This window comes from Sphaeramia orbicularis, chromosome 19, assembly GCF_902148855.1.
Source record: "Sphaeramia orbicularis chromosome 19, fSphaOr1.1, whole genome shotgun sequence".
NCBI classification, from domain to species: domain Eukaryota; kingdom Metazoa; phylum Chordata; class Actinopteri; order Kurtiformes; family Apogonidae; genus Sphaeramia; species Sphaeramia orbicularis.
Genome location: NC_043975.1, coordinates 21110835 through 21131589, shown reverse-complemented (window position 1 = coordinate 21131589; position 20755 = coordinate 21110835). Strand labels below are relative to the sequence as shown.

The following is a 20755-nucleotide window of genomic DNA, read 5'->3' as shown; positions in this document are numbered from 1 at the left end:
TCGCTGTCTATTGGTGCCGGTGCTAAACCGTTTGTCAGTGAATGTGCATGAAGTGAGCTGCGCTGTGGATACTGAAAACATTTTCACAGGACTCTCGACCTCAATCCTATGACTACTTTATGCCTATATTACTATATCATTTAGTACTGTGCACCTGGGCTGTCAGCTGTGGTTGTCTGCTGGTTGATGGCTCTGGTACAGGCGCTGGACTGTTTTGTCAGTCAATGCACATAAAGCACCGTCTCTGTGCTGAAACACTTGAAAGGGACTGGCATCATGTTTTCTTTTCTGTTCTTCGAAAGAAATTGCCTCAGTAAGAGAGTATTTATGCTTGTGAATGGGATATGGTTATTTTACATTAGTGGATTGTAAAATTGCTTTATCCACTAACATCATATACTTAGTAAACTGATCTTACACTTAACCCATAAAGACCCAAACATCCATCACCAACCAAAAGCATCTGCTGGTCTAAACTGTGTAATACCTGTTGATCCACTAGTCCTATTAATCCATGTAAAAAAATTGGTGTAAAATACAGTTTTTCATCTTTTCATGGTCCTCAGATATGACCCATTTGGACATTCAGAGGCTCCGTTGTGAACATGGAAACACCATCATCTTCTACAACATTGATTCACCAGTAAAACCCATGGAGTTGGATCAATGACAGTGGATGCAAATGCTTGGTTTATGTTCACTTAATGATATATTTTACTGAAAAAGTCACTTTTTCTGCAGTTTTCTCTGTTTTTGATATAATTACCCTTAACTTTAATCTGAGCTTTTATGAACATCTACATAATCAGTAAATTAAATATAGGAAAATACTTGATTTATACTGATAAAATGCAAAATACAGAAGGTAATACTATAATAAATGGTAATAAATCACTTCAGAAAGGTTAAACACAGAGAAAATTTCATTTGGGAACTAACACAAAAGCAGCGCTGGGCCTTTATGGGTTAATATATGTGACACAAAAAAGCCATGTGAATCCATAAGGCAGATTTTGCTCCTGTTTCCCTTAGTGTAGTCAGATGGCATATACAGTCAGACAGCCTGTTGTAAAACTCACCTTTGGCACTGACCAGACTGCGATTGTAGCCAACTGGACTGAAGTATTCGAACACAAACACTGTCACCGCCACTACAGTCAGGCACATCACAAACATCATGACCCAAACCGCTGGGCTGTAGGGCTCTGGAGGAAGAGGAGGAGAAGCACAGGAACATACATAAAGGATTAGAGTAAGCCTTTTGTACATCCTGCCTATAAAGCTCAGCCTCTGATGGAGGTCACCATGTGCGGTAGGTGGATAGGAGGAGGGAGGACCCAAAAAACGACTGATGTGAAAATGAGTAGTAAATACGGTTCGGGATTTTGTGCTGAATTTTGTTGTCGGGTTTTGGAAAAGGGATTTGGGTGTGTGCGCCGTATGTAAGGGGATTTAGTTGTAGGCTACAGTTATCTGAGGGACAAAGCTTAATGTGAAGTTTCCTGAAGCATCTGCAGAGACAGAACTCGTTAAAGTAGGCCATCCTGGGAAAAAATGTTAAGACAGAATACTCTTTGACCAGATTCAAGCAGTAACTTAAATTGAAACTAATAGACAGATGCAAGACACTTTTTTTTCTCACCAAGGAAGGCAGATGGGGACACTGTCCCATTGCTGCGGGCTACCATAACGCTGATTCCTGTCTCGACAAAAGGCACAGAGAAGTCTATGATTTCTGAACGCTCCTCGTTGATGGTAAGAGAGCCAATGGCCATGTCAGCTCGTCTATACACAACCTGAGAGAACACAGACAGAATATTGAGGAAAGCACAGTGGCATGGTTAGAATACTCACAAGTGGCATTAAATAAATACAAAAGTAAATACATTTCTTGTGTTTATCCTGCATGGGTAGCAATCCAATTTTGTTACAGTACTATGAAGTCTGTAAAATTGACCTAAATGGGTGTATCCCAGTGTCCCAAATGAGTGCCTGCAAAGTTCCTGTTTGCTAAAAAGAGAGCAAATTTTGAATTTCATGAGCAGTCAGTTTTAAACATGGGAGTCATAATGCAGCAAACACTCAGTGCACTGCATGCAGTCCTGACTCTAATCACAGCTGTCTGCAAAAATAACGCAAAAATATTTGTCTCATCAGTTGAACATTCGAGTGAATGCTCCATCCCAGGAGTGTTCATATTCAAGTGTGTCTTTCTGATGAGCAGGATTGTTTTGGAGTGTGCACAGATTTTTCTTTTTTTGTTTTTTTTTGTTTTGGGATGCACAGATACATTTAGTGCAGAAATACAGATCCCCAACAGAATGCCTGGAGGCACATAAACACAGGCAGAATTGGTCTCCTGAGGAACACGTGTTCAGGGTGTTTCTCTTTCAAATGTAGCTGCTTGATGTGCCTTGGTGTGTGGAAGAAAGTGTGTGTTGGTGCCACATGTATATGTATGACCTCACACCACTGACCTAATTAGACCATGAAAGGACCAGCATGGAAGCGTCTTCAGTGCTGTCACCTTCCAACTGTACTGTGTGCTATCAGTACTCAGCAGGTAAAATACTTTCATACTGCCTTTACTGTGTAATGCATCAGTTATTGTGTGTCATCTGTTGCCTTCAAGTCATTTAACTTCATGTTTTATTGTAACTGAAATAAATCGGTTCATACTTTTATTTTTGGGGTCTCGTACAATAGAATTACATGCTTTGATGTTCATAAACATATTCTCTCATGCTGCACACCTATTTCCTTTCTTTGAATTGCTCTGTTTTTAAATCAGGAAATACAATCCATGTTTAATATAATGCATGAGCAACCCCTTGGGAGTAATTTTAACGTCTGCTCATTTCTACTCCCTTTTGCTACTAATATCATTCTTTCTATCTTTGTCACACTGAGGTAATATCAATAGATGTGTTACTATATGTGTACAGTGTAGCAGAAAACCATAAAAGGTGTTGAGTTGAGTGGAAATAACTTATAATAACTTTAATTTTGTTGTGTCTTTTAGGTGTCAGTTATTTGAGGATTTTATGGCTAGTTGTCACCTAAACTGTATTATTATTAATTTAATAAACAAAATAGATAAATTACTTTTTTACTACAGACTACAGTTGCTGTTTTAGGCTCAATAAAAAGATTTGCAGGTGCTTGTGTATTTCAGTAAACAATGGTTACTGAGTTCTTCAGTGTCTCTCCTCTATTCCTCTAAAGCAACAACAGTGCACAACAGCTACCATTAGCTTAAAAAATAGGTTGGCTAATGCCAGTTAACAAAACAAAAATAGATCCCTGACCTCAGCGGATTAAAACATAATCTAGAAATAGCAGCAATAACTGTATTACTTTAGAAATACAGTTTTTCTTTACGTGCAGGCCAATGTTTAGTCCTGTTAACCCATAAAGACCCAAAAAGCCATTGGCAACCAAATTCTCTACTGATCTAAAATGTTTAATACCTGCTGATTCACTAATCCTATTCATCCATGTAAATAATTGGTGTAAAATACAGTTTGTCATCTTTTCATGGTCATCAGATATGACCCATTTGGACATTCAGAGGCTCCATGGTGAACATGGAAACACCATCATCTTCTGCAATATTGATTCACCAGTAAAACCCATAGAGTTTAATAAATGACAGTGGATGGAGACATGTTTTTATCTTCAGTTAATGATATATTTTGTTAAAAAAGCTCACATTTTCTTCAGTTTTCTTTGCTTTTGATATGATAACCTTTGAATTTACTCTGAGCTTTAATAAACATCTACAGGATCAGTGAAATAAATACAGAAAAATACATGATACACACTGAAAAATGCAAAATACAGACGATAATATTGCAATAAAAGGTGATAAATCATTTGAGAAAGGTTAAATAGACAGAAAAAATTGTTTGGGAACTGCCACAAAAATAGCATTGGGTCTTTATGAAATGCTCAAGTCTTAGGGTGACAGTTAAAAGGTCTGCAGACTTGGAATGAGATTGAGAGCACCATGAAAGAGTCTGCATCCCTGTCCATATTTAAAAAGCAATTCAAACAAAAACTGCTTTTGAAATATGTTTAATTTAAGCCTGTGTCATTGTATTTTTGCCTGATGTGCTGATGCGTTAATACTGTCTAAATTCTATACTGTCTGTATTTATGGAATTACCTTAAGTTGTTTTAGAGCAAGGGTTAGGTTTTAGTTTAGGTAGAAATAGGGATGGTCTTCATAATCAATTGTACTGTTTGCTTAATGTCTTGGGCTATGGATAGCTTCTGGGATTACCCTTTTTACAAAATCACATCTTGCTGTAAATTACGAACACAAGTGGCATACGTATTTTAAAGGATTTGTAAATAAAATGTGAACTGAACTGAACTTTATGGGTTAATAGACTTAATTGTCTCTTCTGGGCACCAGCTTTAACTGAATTCCTGACTTAATACATTAGATCTATTCATTTTCAGTACATGCATCAAAACAGCAACACCGCAGTCAAGGACTACCTCATATAACTTTGGTCTCACCTCTCCAATCATGCCGTTCCAAGTCCCTCGCACCAACTTGCCATGTTTTCCATTGGTGACCAGGTAGAGGTCGTAGGAGAACTTGATGGTGCGGGACAGCTTCTTCAGGATGTCTATGCAGAATCCTTTACAGCACAGTTTGGTGTATGACTCTGAGTAACCGATGATACTGCAAACAAGATGGGGAAAATGCAAAGTCACACATAAAGCATGTACAAACAGGATTGTTACAGCTGCTTATGATCAAAAACCTCCGCTTCTGGCAACTGGGACTGATGCTATCTTTAGCTAGAACGATTAAAGCTGTTGTTTCATTTTGCTTCAGACGCCGAGCGCTAAATAGTTGCATGCTCTCATGCTGACAGTGACCGGCAGCGAAGTGAAGGCCAGGCCGGTTCATTAGCTAAAATCAATGCCTGTTAACAATGTGTCTTTCCAAGGGAAGGAGGAGAAAAATTGCGAGTACGGATAAAGGCAGTGCTGCGAAGCCTCCAGTGGATGGTTGAATGACTGTGATGGCCTCTAATCAAAGGCCATTAAGGTGTGCTGTACATGAGCGAAACACATACTTCTTGTTTGTGGCCTTCCTACTTAATGGGGTGTAGAAGAGTAAGATAACAGAAGGGTGGGAAATATAATAGAATAAAAAATAATGGAGAACCGCCAAAGTGACAATGAGAGCCAGAAGCAGACAGAATCAAAGTGAAGTCAACACACTTCCTAAAATAAAGATTAAAGAAGAGGAGTGGAGTGGAGTGGAGTAAATAAAAAGCATCGCTCCCTGTTGTTTTATTCGGCCATCTATCCAGGTGCTGGTTCGGAGGCCAAAAATCTGAGTCATGGTGTTTGTGTATGTGTGGCTGTGAAATCCCTAGTATGTCTGTGAGTCAGCATTAGACCTCCAGCAGGCTTGTGAGGGAATATATCAGCAAAGTCAAGTAGGTAATTAACACAGTCGGTTATTCTCATAAGTGTAAGGACCCATTTAAGATGAATTTGACTGTGTTTAAAGGCTTGGAGTCAACAGCTCTGATAAATGCAGCATTAATTAATCGCTGCACTCTGAAGAAGCTGGCCACCTGTCGTCTTTATACACACTCCAATTACAAACACACACTTAAAATGGGCCGTCTCTCTCTCTCCGGTACACATACACATGCACACATATTGTACAGTATCCTTTAAGGATTAACAGCAATTGCAACATGTTCCTCAAAATGCCCAGAAACTAGTGCAGCGTGGAGGGAAGCACCAAGAGGGAGTTGCATTCTTAACCGAAGAACAGACAGGAAACGTATGGCATCAAGAAAGACGGGGCAAAGGCTTGAGTTTGGATGGAAACGAGGGCAAGAGCAAAGGAGGACAGACAGAGGCGGAGCTGGATGTGTGAAATTACAACGTCCCTGATGATGTGGGGTGATAAACGAAGCCCGCGTCTGACAGTAATTTAACTAACAATATTTAGCCAATGTCGGCAGGGCAGTCACATTGGTGTAGAGTAAAAAATATATCTGAAAACAGGCGTGGTAATTTACTGTTTTGACTTTGTTGAAATTTCATCATTGTGAAGATTTATCACAGAAGTGGTCACATTTGTTAAAAGGAATAGCACAAAAATATATTACAGACATTTATTGTCTTCAGAAGATGGAGGACTTAAAGAAGATGGAGTGACACATTAATTTTTTTCTCTTGCACTCTCAGCAAGTTTTTTTTTTCTTAAAGTTAATTAATTATCTCTCTATTTCAGTTTATGAGAAAACACTTATGACATTCCAGTAAGCCTTACTAAGCTAAATCTGTGCCTTCTTCTTCTCCTCTATACTTTAAATGGCAAATTTGGTACTTTCTTCCATATATTTATTTTCAACTTTTTATTTTTAACCTCAGTTACACTGTAGATTAAAGACTCAGTGCATCGATTCATTTATGTGGGAACTGCCTGTTTGCCGATAGTAGATGACTGCCTTTATAAGCTAACGGTGGCTAATGCTGCACACTGTTTTTACTGTACAGAAGTAGATAATTTGAGGATTGATTGAGCATGATGTCAGCCACTGGTTTCTGAATTGTCATTTTGAAGCAAATAACTTGGTGGAGTGGTCCTTGCCATGTTGGCTTCTCAGAACCAAGAATGGCCATATTTGGACAAAAGGGGTGGAGCTGGAGGAGCATGAAGAGTCAGAGCCATCTGCAAGGGGTCATGAGTGAGCTAATGCTAAATGGTAGATTACTGCGTCAGCAAACTTAAACAAGCACTGGGTAAAAAGTCATTTTACAGTCGAGCTGTGGATGTGTTTTATCAAACAAACAGAAGCTCCAAATGTCTGATGAAGCAGAACCGACACATCAGACATCAATGCTTCTGTTTGATCTGAGATCTAATTAACAGAGGAAAAAATAAAGATGGACCAGATTACTTATTAGAGGTTCCAAATAAAACTGATGAGACTGGAATAACTTCTGGAAAGAAAATATTGTCAGTGCTTGTTAGAGGGAAGTTCAGTGCAAGACTTTGGGAACCAAGGCTTTATGGAATCAACCCAGCGGCTGTCAATGGAATTACAACTTTAACAAACTTCTGTTTGGTTTCATTTTGGAACTGTGCTCCTTACCCCTGGATAGGAGCCAAAGAGAAGCAAGGATTTTCTCAGAAACAAACTCAGGTCTGTGTACTCTTATGATGAATATAGATAACTGAGAAAGTTGACAGTGATTCTTATAGTGGACCTCACATATTGAAGCTTTGAATGAAACTCACCAGAATGCATCATCATGTATTATTATACATGATGCTGACCAAAATTATGCACTAATTGAAGGAGTCCACCTTTGCCAGCTGAATATTAAATATAAACACATTAATAGATCAACAAATTAAAATTCTGAAATGGGCCATTCTGCACTTTTAGTTTGGGTATTTTACATATATTTTACAGGTAACACTTAATAAAATGCATTTTCGAATAGATGACATACTATTTTTAAATTCATTCATTCATCTTCTGAACCCGCTTTATCCCCACTAGGGTTGTGGGGGATGCTGGAGCCTATCCCAGCTACCTATGGGCAAAGACGGGGTACACCCTGGATGAGTCACCAGTTCATCACAGGTCCGACATATAGAGACGAACCTATTTTTAAACCATAATATCTAAAAAATATCTATTGGAGCACATATTCCCCATTTAGCTGCAGTAAAATTTGTCGGCCTGTTTGTTGATTCTTTTATTCATCCTAAAAATAAAATAACTGTCACTATAAATTACCCAAAAACCCATGATGATGTCTTTAAATTGCATCTTTGTGTGATCCAACAGTCAAATCAGAGATATTTTATATCTATAGGAATTGAACACTTTTTACAATTTTCACATTCAAATGAAAAGATTTATATAACGGGGGATGAGTGTCTTTTTTCAGGTTATAACAAAAGGAGTGTTCCCCACTCAACGGAAAACCTGTCAATGAGCAGAGCAAAAAAATGTTGCTCATATTGCATTATAGTAAAATTTTAGATTAGACATTTATTGGGCAACACCGAAATACATATTGATCTCCAAAACCTACTTTTTAATATGTTATTGATTGAAAACACCGCACGGTGAAAGTCATTATGGGTCTATTCACTGACAGTTTTTTTTTTTTAATGTTCGTGAATCATTATCGCTTCATCCAAAATTAGAAAACTTGTGTGGAATTCTTGCTCTTAATCAGCTGAAGGGGTGAGGCTCAGCTCTCTGGCGAAAGAAGCCATCATCTGTCCAAAGAAAGGATTTTTAATGAGCAAGACAAAAAGTTTTAATCACACTAAACATCTGCTCTACAGGGAAGCTGTTCAGACTGTGCAGCAAGATTAACTGATTTATATAGCAGCACTATCTCCCTCTCTCGCTCTCTCGCTCTCTCTCTCGGTTTCTCTGCCCTTTATTCCCTGTTTGTTGGTGATCGTCCAAATGGGACATGCCAGCGAGAGAGAAATAGTGAAACAGAGAGAGAAAGAGGGTAGGATGGGATAACACTGTTCCATGCTATGACAGATGTCCTCATGTTGGACACATAAATCTTCTTTACTGGCAATCAATGTGCCATCGCACCCAACAACAGCCGCGACATATCTCTCTCTATAATTAATGTGCCAGCTATGGTCACTGCTGCAATCTGCATAACCGATACATACCCACAGACGACACTCAGGACTGAACGCGTACATGGTATTTAAAGACTTTATTGTAGCGTCGGGTTATTGTTCAGGTGATAAAAAGTCTGTGACTGTGTCTAATTCAGCCCATTTAAGGGGGCACTTCTTTGTGATTGGTGGGCTGCTGAAAGAGTTTGGTCCAGGTTAGTTTGATAGGTGTTCCAGTTGGGATTCTCACCTCAAATGACAACTGATTTGGGATGACTATTACAACCACACAACAAATTCTCCCCAGTATCTGATTGTGTTTGTGATTTTAATTGACACGAAGTGTTGCTATGGCCTCAGGATGACAGTTGGAATGACAATAAATCTGAAATTGACTCAAGACATCAAGCAAACCTAGAAAACTGGAAGCTCAGGAGAGGAACATGTGGGCACTCATCCCTGACTATGTACACTGATCAGCCATAACATTATGACCACTGAGAGGAGAAGTGGTTATAAAACTGATCCACAACTGCAGGTCTTGTTGGGTGTTTCTGGTTTTCAGTGGTTAGTACCGACCAAAAATGGACAAAGGAAGGACATCCCAATCTCAGGCCAGTGGATCATCTGTGGGAGGTGTTGGACAAATAAATCCATCAATGAAGGTCCACCTCTCTACTACCAGGACTTCAAGGAGTTGCTGCTAATGTCTTGGTCCAGATACCACAGCACACATGCAGAGGTCTGGTGGAGTCCGGACCTCGAGTCAGAGCTGCTTTTGTGGGAAAAGAGGAACCTACACAACATTAGCCAGGTGGTACTAATGTTCTACTCCCATAGATGCTGGATTAGTTGATATCCGGTTGTTGTTCTTTAGATCACTTTTGGCAGGTTTTATATACTTTACATTGGGAATAAACAAAATTTTGAGATTTGACCATCACAATTTTTTCCCTAGTCAAAGTTACTCAGATCCCCACTCTTCCCATTTTGCTGTTTCTCAACTTGGCAGGCAAAAAATTCACTTGTTGCCTAAAATACCCCACCCACTGACAGGTCCCATTATAATAAGATAATCAACATTGATACCACTCCCCCTTGCTCAGAATTTTATGGCTGATTGGTGTATTTACACAGACCAAGGTTATAATAGTTTTAGATTTTTAATTATAGTTTAGTTTTATTTCGTTGTTACTTTTTTTTCTCTAATTCAGTTAGTTTTAATTCGTTTTTAGAGCAGGTTTGCTTGTTTTTATTAGTTGTCATTTTTTTTCTGAATGCTTAGTTTTAGTATTAGTTTCAGTTTTTTTCATATATTTTATCTTCCATCCTTTTCAAAGAAATAAGTGAGGTTACCCTGGACACTTTATTTGGGGGTGGGGTTAGGGCGGCTCTGATTGAGCAGAGACACAAACATTTGTACAGTATGATGTATAAATTCCCTATAGCAGGTTGGAGGGGGTAATGTAGGTGGGGGTGCGATCCATACACAACGTCACTTGTGTGAAAACGAAACTGAAACTGTCCATTCTTTCACCGTTGGCCTCCTGACATCTATACCCCTCTCATAACACTGACCTTAGACACAATTTTCACACGTTCTATCCTATATCAACATTGACAAAGATGAAAACAAAGGGAATTTTATCCATAATTTTTATGTTTTAGTTAGTTTTGTGAGCACACAATACAGTTTCAGTTAGTTATCGTTTTTTTCTTTTAATTCGAGTTTTTATTTATTTCAGTTAACGAAAATGTTTTTTCAATTTTAGTTTTTGTCATTTCGTTCGGTTTCGTTAACGATAATAACCTTGACACAGACTTACATAAATAAATACAGTTTGACAGTAATGTAACAGTCTGTATCTTCATTCTTTTAACAAACAAAGTGTATTTTATGGGCAAGGACTCACAGAACTTTCACTTCTTAAATCATGAACTTTGAATGTCCTGCCTTAACAAATCAAACCAAACCAGAAAAAGTGCCAAAAAACAATAAAGAAACACAGCCCAAATAATTTAGAAATGTGTCATATCATCCTCTAGTTGTTTTACTGGATGGTCTTATTACCAAATATAAACTATAACCCATGTGGAAATAATAAACACAAAGCATGACACAGGTATTTCAACACATCAGCAAGACAATTTATGAGAGTTGTAGCTCTATCGTCTGCAGTTGCTTGAATATAATGAAGACATTGTGTATTCAGAGGAGTTGTAGGTAGTTACAGGTAATAGCTGTTTAATGGTTCCTGTTGTGCTGCGAGCTGTGTGTGAGACTGGAGGTGTGCTTTTAAAATGCTTAGACACACAGCATACACAATTACTCTGTGTTTAATGAAGTGTGGAGGTTCATGGTGTCTACTCTGAACAGAAGTGGGGCAGGGGAAAAGTGCGACAGGGTGCACTTGTCTGTGTGATGCTTACTGTAAGCCAATATGATGCACCAGTTTTGGTCCTGACAAGAAAAAAAAATTAGGAGGATTTCAGATTTACTGGGTTTTTTTTAATTGACACATTGCTTTCATCAAAAATATGAATTCAACCAAAACTAATTCAAGAAAGATATGTAAACAAGACTGCACATCTGACCACAGCTGTATTTATGCACATTTTTATATGTGCAATGGGGAGAACTGGGTAACACAAGCCACTTATTTTATATTTGGTGATTGTACCGTAAATTATATGCGCATTTGTTTCAGTTAAGAGTTGTTATACTCTATGTACTGCAATGTTATGTGAACAAAAATGGCAGAAATAAATGAATAAATATTGTGACTGTGCATGCCATTTCTGCTCACTTTAAATCCTTCATGAAAAACAAGCCTGCGTTTGTCTTGCTTTTGAACTGCCTGTATATTCTGATCTTATCTGTTGAATATAAGAAAATAATACTTAAAGTATATACGTAGCCTATTAGCGCTTTTGGCTGAGGTGTATATCCAATTAGAAACGGTTTATGGAAATAGCAAGATTAAAAAAAAAACTATTATGCATAATGTTAAATAGAAAAGTGTTTTTCACGTAAAACCTGAATAGGGAACATTTAACTCACATGACTGATCAGCTGAAATGACTGAATAAGTCCTCTGTCTTATCCCAAATACAGCAGATGTTTTAGATGGAACATATCTACAATGCCATAGTTTATCAGGGCTTCAACATCTTTACTGTTTATGACAAAAAAGCAACATAATCCACACCATCACCTCCTGATGACATTTACAACCCACTTTATTTGCTCCACTTCAAATCACAACAATCTATAATATTGACTATTAACCTCTGTTTTGACAAGACAGTTTCTACAGTTTCTCAGATCACTAGTTATACTATGTTTACGATCCTTGTTTCACACAGGATTAGTATTATCTGTGTCTAGCTCTCTGTTAAAAAAAAATTACTTTATTTACTAATGGTTGTGTTTAGAAATATTATTATAACAAAAAAAACATCCATCTTGTTCAAAAATGTTTGTTTTAGTTCAGATAGACGTAGCTATGCAACCAGGCAGGCAACCAGAGTTAATTTTCCACTACCCAAAGCAAGAACAAATGCAATGAAGCGAATGGTATTATATAGAAATATGCAAGAATGGAACAAACTACCAGAACACATCACACAAGAAAACTGTAAAACGAAATTCAAGAAGTTAGTCAAGAAGCATCTATTGACCATAAATGATTGATACTTGGGCTAATTGAGTGTATGTACTGTATATGCTACACCGCCGCTAACTTAAAGGAGTTGTCATGTCTGTATTTGTCTGTTATTTATTTTCTTTCATTGTATGTTGTATGTGAAAAATTGTTTTGTATGATTATATTGTATGTTATTTGCATTGACTAGTTGTAAAGATTATTGTAAGGACCCCAGGAAGAATAGCTGTAGCTATGGTACAGCTAATGGGGATCCTAAAGAAAGAAAGAAAGAAAGAAAGAAAGAAAGAAAGAAAGAAAGAAAGAAATGATAATTTGTAACGATTATGGACGTCATCTGTGATCTTAGTCCCAAGCAAATCAGCCATGTGTGTAGTTTATAAAGTTAAATTCCAGTTTAAATTATCAAACTAGTTGTAGCAAACGCAGAGGTTCTGTGATAATATTAATCACGCATGAATTGACATGTCTGTAATTTGAGGGTAGATGTAACATTTTTTGTTCCCCCCGTGTATTAATTAAGCCAATTTCCTGGTCGAGGATGATGGAGGCTGTGCTGATGATGGTAAATCAAAGTTTTCAAAGTATTTTAGGTGGAAATCCAGGAGGCTCAACTCACAATATAGCAAGTATATTCACTGAAAGAGCAAACTTAAATCTTTCAGCGGAGCAACATCTGAAAAGATGGATGGATGACAAGCATGACAGCTACAGTAAAGAACATTTTTCCATCTTTCAAGTGATGAGCCTGCCCTTGACATCAGAACCAGGGAAAGGTCAGTAATTTTGAGTAAAAACAGGCTTTGCTTATCCCATGGGAATGTTCTGTGTGACACACAGACATTGGGGGGGGGGGGGGGGGTTGATTTCCAAATTAGGTCCACAAGTCATATTAGTTCTCTGCAAATAGTGCTTTACACTCACTCAGCATGTTAAAATGTTCAAAACTCATCTATTTTGCTTAATTTTGGACATGACAGCTTTAGTACAATGAATTAATTTGGTAAGACATATGCCACAGGTGTCAAACATGCGGCCCGGGGCCAAAACCGGCCCATCAAAAGTTCCAATCTGGCCCTTGAGATTAATTGACAAAGTGCAAAATGCAAAAATTACCCTGAAGATATTAACAGTCAAGGGCATCAAACTCAAAAATAATAGCATAATAACCTAGAAATAATGACTCCAAATTTTCTTCTTGGTTTAATGTGAAAAAAATAATATGACATTATGCCTATAAATAATGGCAACACCAATTTTTTTTCTCTTTGATTTATTGCAAAGAACATTAAATTCTGATATCCTTTAACAATAAAATGTCAATAACCTGAACAAATATGAACAACCTGGAATGTCTAAAGAAAAATGAGTCCAGTTTTAACAATATTCTATTCTGTGTCTTGCTAGATCTGATCTGTAATGCACATGTATAAAACAAGTTGAGGCATAATATTGATAAAATTGTACTTATTTTTTTTTCAGAAATTTCAGTTGTTTCCAGTTATTCACATCTTTTTTGTTTTGGATAGAAATAGTTTCATCATTTAATGTTATTTTTTGCGCTAAAAAATTTGGAGTTGTCATTATTTATAGGCTATTATGGTATTGTTTTACTGGTCCGGCCCACTGGAGATCAAATTGGGCTAAATGTGGCCCCTGAAAGAAACTGAGTTTGACACCCCTGATATATGCATTTTTTTGCTGTGGTTTACTCTCAGTCCATGTGTTTAAGTGTTTAAGATGTATTATGATAGTGCATTTTACTTTCTGAGACACATTGGCTCAGTATTATCCCATTATCACCTGTGAACAGATGTCCAAAATATGTGCAGGTTTGTGTGTTACCTCTCTGTGTGGTTGGACTGGCGCCTGCAGGGCACCGTGTTGCGTACACAGGTACCGGTCCCCGGGTCCACATTCTCCACCATGACGAAGGGATGCTCCTCCAGCGTGGCCACGGTCAGGTGGCGATCATCTGACACATGTTCCAGGAAGCTGCCGTAACGAGGCCAGACAGGGTAACGGACCTGGAGGATGCCCCGAGCATACGTACCCACCTGGACCAGCGAACACAGGACATGAAAAGAGCCTGTCAGTGTGAAGTAGATTTGGATTCAACTTCCCTTTAACCTTTCTCCACCTGTCACACGCTTCCCCCCTCACCTGTCTGGTCCTCTACAACTTCAAGGCAAATCATGTTTAATTTTATAAAGAAAAATTAGTAAGACCTGGAGGAAAAAGGATGAAAGGAGATGAAAGAAGAGCAGAGTTCATTAATGCACAGTGATGAGACTTAAAAGACATTTTGGAAGGAGAAAGACAGGGGGAGCGAAGAGCTGTTCAGCTGCATCAAATTAATATTACATCCCATCATGTGTTCCCTTCAATCTGTGTTCATTTTGTTGAGTGATTATTCAATTATTAATTTTCTCTTTTTCAGCTGAATAAACAAATTGAAATGTCACTGTTGTTAAATGTGAATATTTTGTGTGATTAGTTGTATTTATAATAAATGAATTTTTTAAAAAAAATGTAGGTGTTGTGGGGAATTACATCTTTTTAGGATGAAGTTGAAATTGAAGACAAAATTTAATGTACGCCAGAGGGAAAACTCCTGGGAAAAAAAAGCAATACATTGAGTTTTTTTCCCTTTATGTCAGAGGGAACCACTTCGGTCCAGAATCGCTGTATAATGTCACATCAGGGTTGTAACACAATGAGTAATCCCATCCGTGTCAGCGCTAAGCTCAGTAAAACCTTCTCTGTGAGAGCCAGGACTGTTTGTCAAATCAACCCAACCTAATGAGCCATACGGAGCTCAGCCAGCGCTGACTTACTGCATGTGAAACTCGCTCCCTAACAGCTTTAATGAGACCTCTTCTTCATACCAGCTCACTCTCATATACTCATGCTCTGCCTTCGTCATACGTGGATGAATTACAGATCTACCCCAGGGTACTTTGTGATGTCCAAGACTGATTTGTTTCCCTAAACTGTGAATGACACATTAGCAAGTATTGCCAGTTGTCAATATTCATCTTTTCTCTCTGTCCTTTATGTTTCTCATTTCCTGTGTGAGCATTTTTAACATGTACTTGTTTCTGTAACTGCCTCCATTTGGTAAGAAAACTCACTGCATAAAAATGGTCTAATGATTCACATCAGATAAAAAATTAACAAGATTAGCAAGATTACTGTTCAATGCAAGCAGCTCTCTTTTTGTTTGTGTAAGATTTATGATTTCGCAGATAAAACAAAACTTGTACAAGCCTTTATTAGGGCACTAACACAATGTTAATCTTCTGTTTTCTTGTTTTCCTTTTGATGGAGAATCATCAGTGTTACAGGCCTCGACGGTTCAAAAACACAGTTTCATTATTTTGTCTGCAACACTAAAATTACTCATGCATAATAATGTGATACAAAGCTTTGTAGCTACATTAGTGACTGTAAGACTTGTGCTCTTTGGAGTAAAAAATTAGGTTTGAACATGTTTAAGGGATTTGTGTTTTATTTTTTCTATTTCGGGGCAACCTCTGTTGCTTTAAACTTGGTTATTAATAAACTGCATTTCACAAAAGCTTCACTTAAAGCTTTTTATAAACTTTCTAAAGAAGGAAATTAAATGAAACATGTGTGAACATAATTTAAAAATAATTCAAATCTCAGATAATGAAGAAGGAAGAGGCACCAAAGAGAGATAAAATGTCACACAATCCTTCACACTGTGATAAGAAACATATTCAACCCTCAGAATGGAAAAGAAAGGCTTGAAAAGCTCATGACTTGTTGTCATGAGCTATTTTGCATGAAGCAGAGGAGATCTGGTTGTAATATGAGGGACAGAGAAGCAAAATAAGGATGCAAAGATGCATGTATGGTGCCATGCTCCAACATACTGTGTACATATACACCCCAATGTACTGCAGTAATACTACAGAAGTGAGTATACTGATGTAATACTGATAGGTCCACGTATGTGTGCGGCGTATTTGATGTGAATGTCAAAATAAGATAAAAAATTTTAGTGATTTCATTTTCATTTTCTGTTTCATAGGAAAAATTATAACACTAGAAAACACAAACTAAATGTTCTCATCTTCTAAGACCAGATGTTATTCTTTAATTTATTCTTTATACATGGACATGGAGCAGTGTTGCAAACAACAAAAGAGCTGTTTCGGGTAAGATAATGAAACAACTCAATCAACAGCCACTGTAAAGCTTCAACAAACAGCACAAAGAAATACAAGATTTCAAAGTGGAGTGGGTTTTCATTTTGCTTATTTTCTGAAAACAACACAAGCTGATTAAAAAATTGACAAGACAGCCACCTGATGGAGTCCATTGCACTTATTTTTCTCCTTAATTCTGATATTGATAAGCGGCTTAGTCAGATGCTATGTTTTTCAGTTCCAGATGCCTGTCATTAAATGTTTTGGTCCTTTGTAGATCCACTGCCATCTGTAAGCTTTAATTAAGAGCTGAGGCATAATATTATTAAAATTGCACTTATTTTTCTTAAGAAATTTCTGGGTGTTCGTGGAAGTTCAGGTTATTCATATTTAATACTGTAATTTTACTTTTTGCACTAAAACAAAGATAAATATTTGGAATTTGATTTATAAGTGATACTATTATTTTACTCTTCCAGCCCACTTGAGGTCAAATTGGGCTGTACGTGGCACTTGAACTGATATCAGTTTAACATTCATGTCTTAGACTCAATCACAAATATAAATAACCATTTTCCAATTATCAAGTTCCTTACATTGAACAAAAATAAACCTTTTTGAGTATATTTGTTGCATTATTTCTATACATTTCTGCCCTCATTGGTACTCTTGCCTTGCATATGAACACGTGGTAAACAGGATATTTTTTCATTCACAACTGATACCGAGAATCATCTGAATTTTTATCCCTTTTGACCATGAAAAAGGAAAAGGCCTTGTATGTCAGTGTTTTTTACTCTTCATGATGAATGCAAAATCAAATTGATCATTCAAATTGTGGTTTTTTGTCTTAAAAGAAATTATCAAAACATGCATGGACCAGTTGGCTGCACAAAATCTACACACACATACAGATGTGTACAAACCAAACCACACTTCTATACAATTACATGTCCACATTCATACACACGCGTATACATACACAGCAGCCAGGAGGTGACATTGATAAAGTAGGTTGGTCTTTCCAGGGCAGAAATAAATGAGTTCAACTGTAGCTGTGAGATTACGTTCAGGTCTCTCTGTTTAGTAGCACTTTTTCAATACACCCTCAGGCTTTGAAAAGTGTGTGTCTGTATATGTGTGTGTGAAAGAGCACACCAAAGAAATTGGCAAAAACAGGACTGAGACTGGGATACAGCTTCAACAGGGAACACACAGACGCAAGGCACAGCAGTATTGATTTGGACTTATGCCTTTAAATATCATTCCTCAGTAAATTCAGATGTGAGGTATTTGTTATTTATTCGTAGGGGTTTAGATATTTTGATTTGCTCTTAACCTGCCTGTCTACTGTGTTTGCTTTCTGAGGATGGTCTTCCTCATACACAACAGAACGAAAAACCTTCCACTGTCATTGTAATGTTTATAATTTTACTGTATCGAGGTCATTTTATGCCAACTCACCTAGAATGTTTTCCACTTCACGCCATGGATTTCATTGACAAATTTTCTCGGTGTTCTAAATCAGTATTCCGAATAATTTGTAATTATTTAGTTTTTATTTTTGGCTCTTGTAGATAAATGTCATAGTGCATAGTTAATCTCACCAGTTGCATATTTTTTCACAGAATTTGTTAGGTAGGTGTTCTGAAGATGTGTTGCAGATGAAATCAAGATAAGAAACATGATTTCTTACCTAGATGAACAATCTTTCACATTCAAAATTTATTACAACCAGTATTTCTTCAGTTTCTCACAACCAAATTTTGATTCAGTGTAGTAGTTATATAGTTGTGGCGTATTTGGAACTCATTTTGTCCTGCATGAAATATTTATTAACACAGGCCTTGAAAAATACAACTTCAGAGCTGAAAAAACACACTTTTTTGTATATTTCTCCAAGAACGTTTATCTGAAAACCCTTAAACATTTGGCGGACTACAAATTATTTACTTATGTATATATTACTTGAAACTAATCTAATCTAATAATGAAAATAGGTTTGAATACTCATCATTGGCTGTAATATTACATTCACTGTTTTGATTTCATAAGCTAGTATTATATTGTTGAAGTTAAGATTTTCTATTTCTGTGTGATACTTATTAGAGTGGTGGCCAAAATTACTAGAAAAGTTTCATCTGTTTTGTTTTGTTTTTTCCAAAATTTTTCGTGTGATCACTATCAGGCATGATTGTGGTTAAACTGATGGTGATGGAAGAATGTCCTAGATTGTATAAGGCCTAGACTGTTCATTAAGTAAATACTAAAGCTAAAAATAGAAAAAACAAAACAACCCCCCCCTCCAAAAAAAACAAAACAAAAAAAAAACGGTAGCACTCACATCAGCTGATATTCGTTGGGCTCAGAGCAACCATCTGCATGCTTCATGAATATTATGGAATGAAATTGCGGTTTGGAGAGAAGAAAAAGGTCAACATTTTCAGATCTGTGAGGTTTTGTAATAATTTTGGTCACCACTGTTCATGTAATATAAAGACACAGATGCATTTTGGATGTAGATATTTGTCTGGCTATTGTTCCATCTTGCACTGTCCATGGTGCTGAATTTATATCCTTGTTATTTGTGTACTTTTGTTTCCCAGTACCTTGTCCCAGAGTCTGTCCCGGTCCAGCGCAACGATAATCATGGACGGGTTGGTAAGGAAGCCTTGATTGTTGAATGACAGATCTCTCCTCTCCCACGTCACATTCAGCATATGCCTGCAATCATCACAATCATTAAGTCATAAACTCAAACAACAAAAGTAAAGAGTAGATATCGAGAGAGCTTTGATTGTACATCACACATAAATTTGCATACTCAGATATGTCGTCACAAGGCACGTAAACCCATGATGATCAGCTCCTAATTAAACCTAAAGCTCCCCTGGGAAGACTTAATCTAATGTGGTAGAAGGGAGGGTGCTCATTAAGGGATGACAGAGCGAGCTGATTGGTGGACGACAACGTCTTCCTACTGAGACATTTCACTGTCTGTTGAGGGATTGCAGACTTGACACACTGGGCTGTGAATAATGAATCAGGTCAATTTGCATTTCAGACCATATGCTTAAGATGTGCAAAATACTTACTTTTTGGTGTGTGCTATGTGAACATGTGTGTGCTGAATGATTGTCTGCACTTACATCAGTCGTGGTCAATCAAGTAGCAAGGTCTCCCATTTACATATAATCACAATCACAAAAGGAAACTCTTAATTAAACAAATCTCATGTAGTGTTCCCCAGGGGTCTTGTTCTGGTCCTTTATTATTTTCTATTTATATACTTCCCTTTGATTGGATAATTGTAATATAAGGTTAATTTTCATGTTCATTGTTATACTGATGACAACTTTATGGACCACACCATGTGACCAGCCATATACAGTAAAAATAAAGGATTTCTGAAACTGAGTTTAGAAATAAGTTAGAAAAAATGCAAACCAGGAACATTTCCACTGAGTAGTTTGAAGTCAAGAAGCCAATATGTAAAGAATGTGTCATCAGACAATAGTGGAATACGTTATTTTACCCAGTGCAGTAATAAACAGAGTAGAAGAAGTGGAGCTTTTTGTTATTTTTCACCTTTAGTGGCTGTGCTGATTTTTATGAATGAGACCATGGAGTGACTGGTATCCTCATCAGTCCACACTACCTGTTGCATGACAGAACTAACTTGAAATAGTGTTTCACAGTCAGTATTTTGTGGTCTTATCATTAATTACATTGTGTTGGAGTGACTGAGTGTCTCAAACCACAGTTCTTATTTCATTAATGTACACTGTAGTACACTGTAAAATTTTGTGTGTAACCTAAATCAGGGACAAGGTAAAATTCCTTTTGTATTCATTCATTTTCTGAACCCGCTTTATCCTCACAAGGGTCACGGGGGTCGCTTGGAGCCTATCCCAGCTACTTATGGGCGAAGGCGGGGTTCACCCTGGACATTTCACTATTTCATCACAGGGCTGAACATATAGAGACAAACAATCACTCTCGCATTCACACCTATGGGCAATTTAGATCAACCAATTAACCTATCAGTGCATGTCTTTGGATGGTGGGAGGAAGCCGGAGTACCTGGAGAGAACCCACACAGACATGGGGAGAACATGCACACTCCACACAGAAAGGTCCCACCACCATCGACTTGTGTTGGAATTGAACCCAGGACCTTCTTGCTGTAAGGCACGAGTGCTAACCACTGAAATATTTTTCTTCTGTTGTGTCTTTAGGTTTAGGCATTGCAATGCTTT

At 37.4% G+C, this 20755-nt stretch overlaps 1 protein-coding gene across 2 annotated transcripts in view; it reads right to left on the bottom strand.

Moving 5' to 3' along the window:
* LOC115410465 (glutamate receptor ionotropic, NMDA 2C-like) overlaps window positions 1-20755 on the bottom strand; it is a 72559-nt gene that overhangs the window by 20515 nt on the left and 31289 nt on the right. For both annotated transcript variants that reach the window (XM_030122121.1, XM_030122122.1), the window contains 5 exons: window positions 19106-19220; window positions 14167-14378; window positions 4528-4696; window positions 1643-1796; window positions 1080-1205 (listed from right to left, as the gene is read on the bottom strand). In XM_030122121.1, coding sequence (XP_029977981.1) covers window positions 1080-1205; window positions 1643-1796; window positions 4528-4696; window positions 14167-14378; window positions 19106-19220 — 776 coding nt within the window. The remainder of the gene's footprint in view (window positions 1-1079; window positions 1206-1642; window positions 1797-4527; window positions 4697-14166; window positions 14379-19105; window positions 19221-20755) is intronic.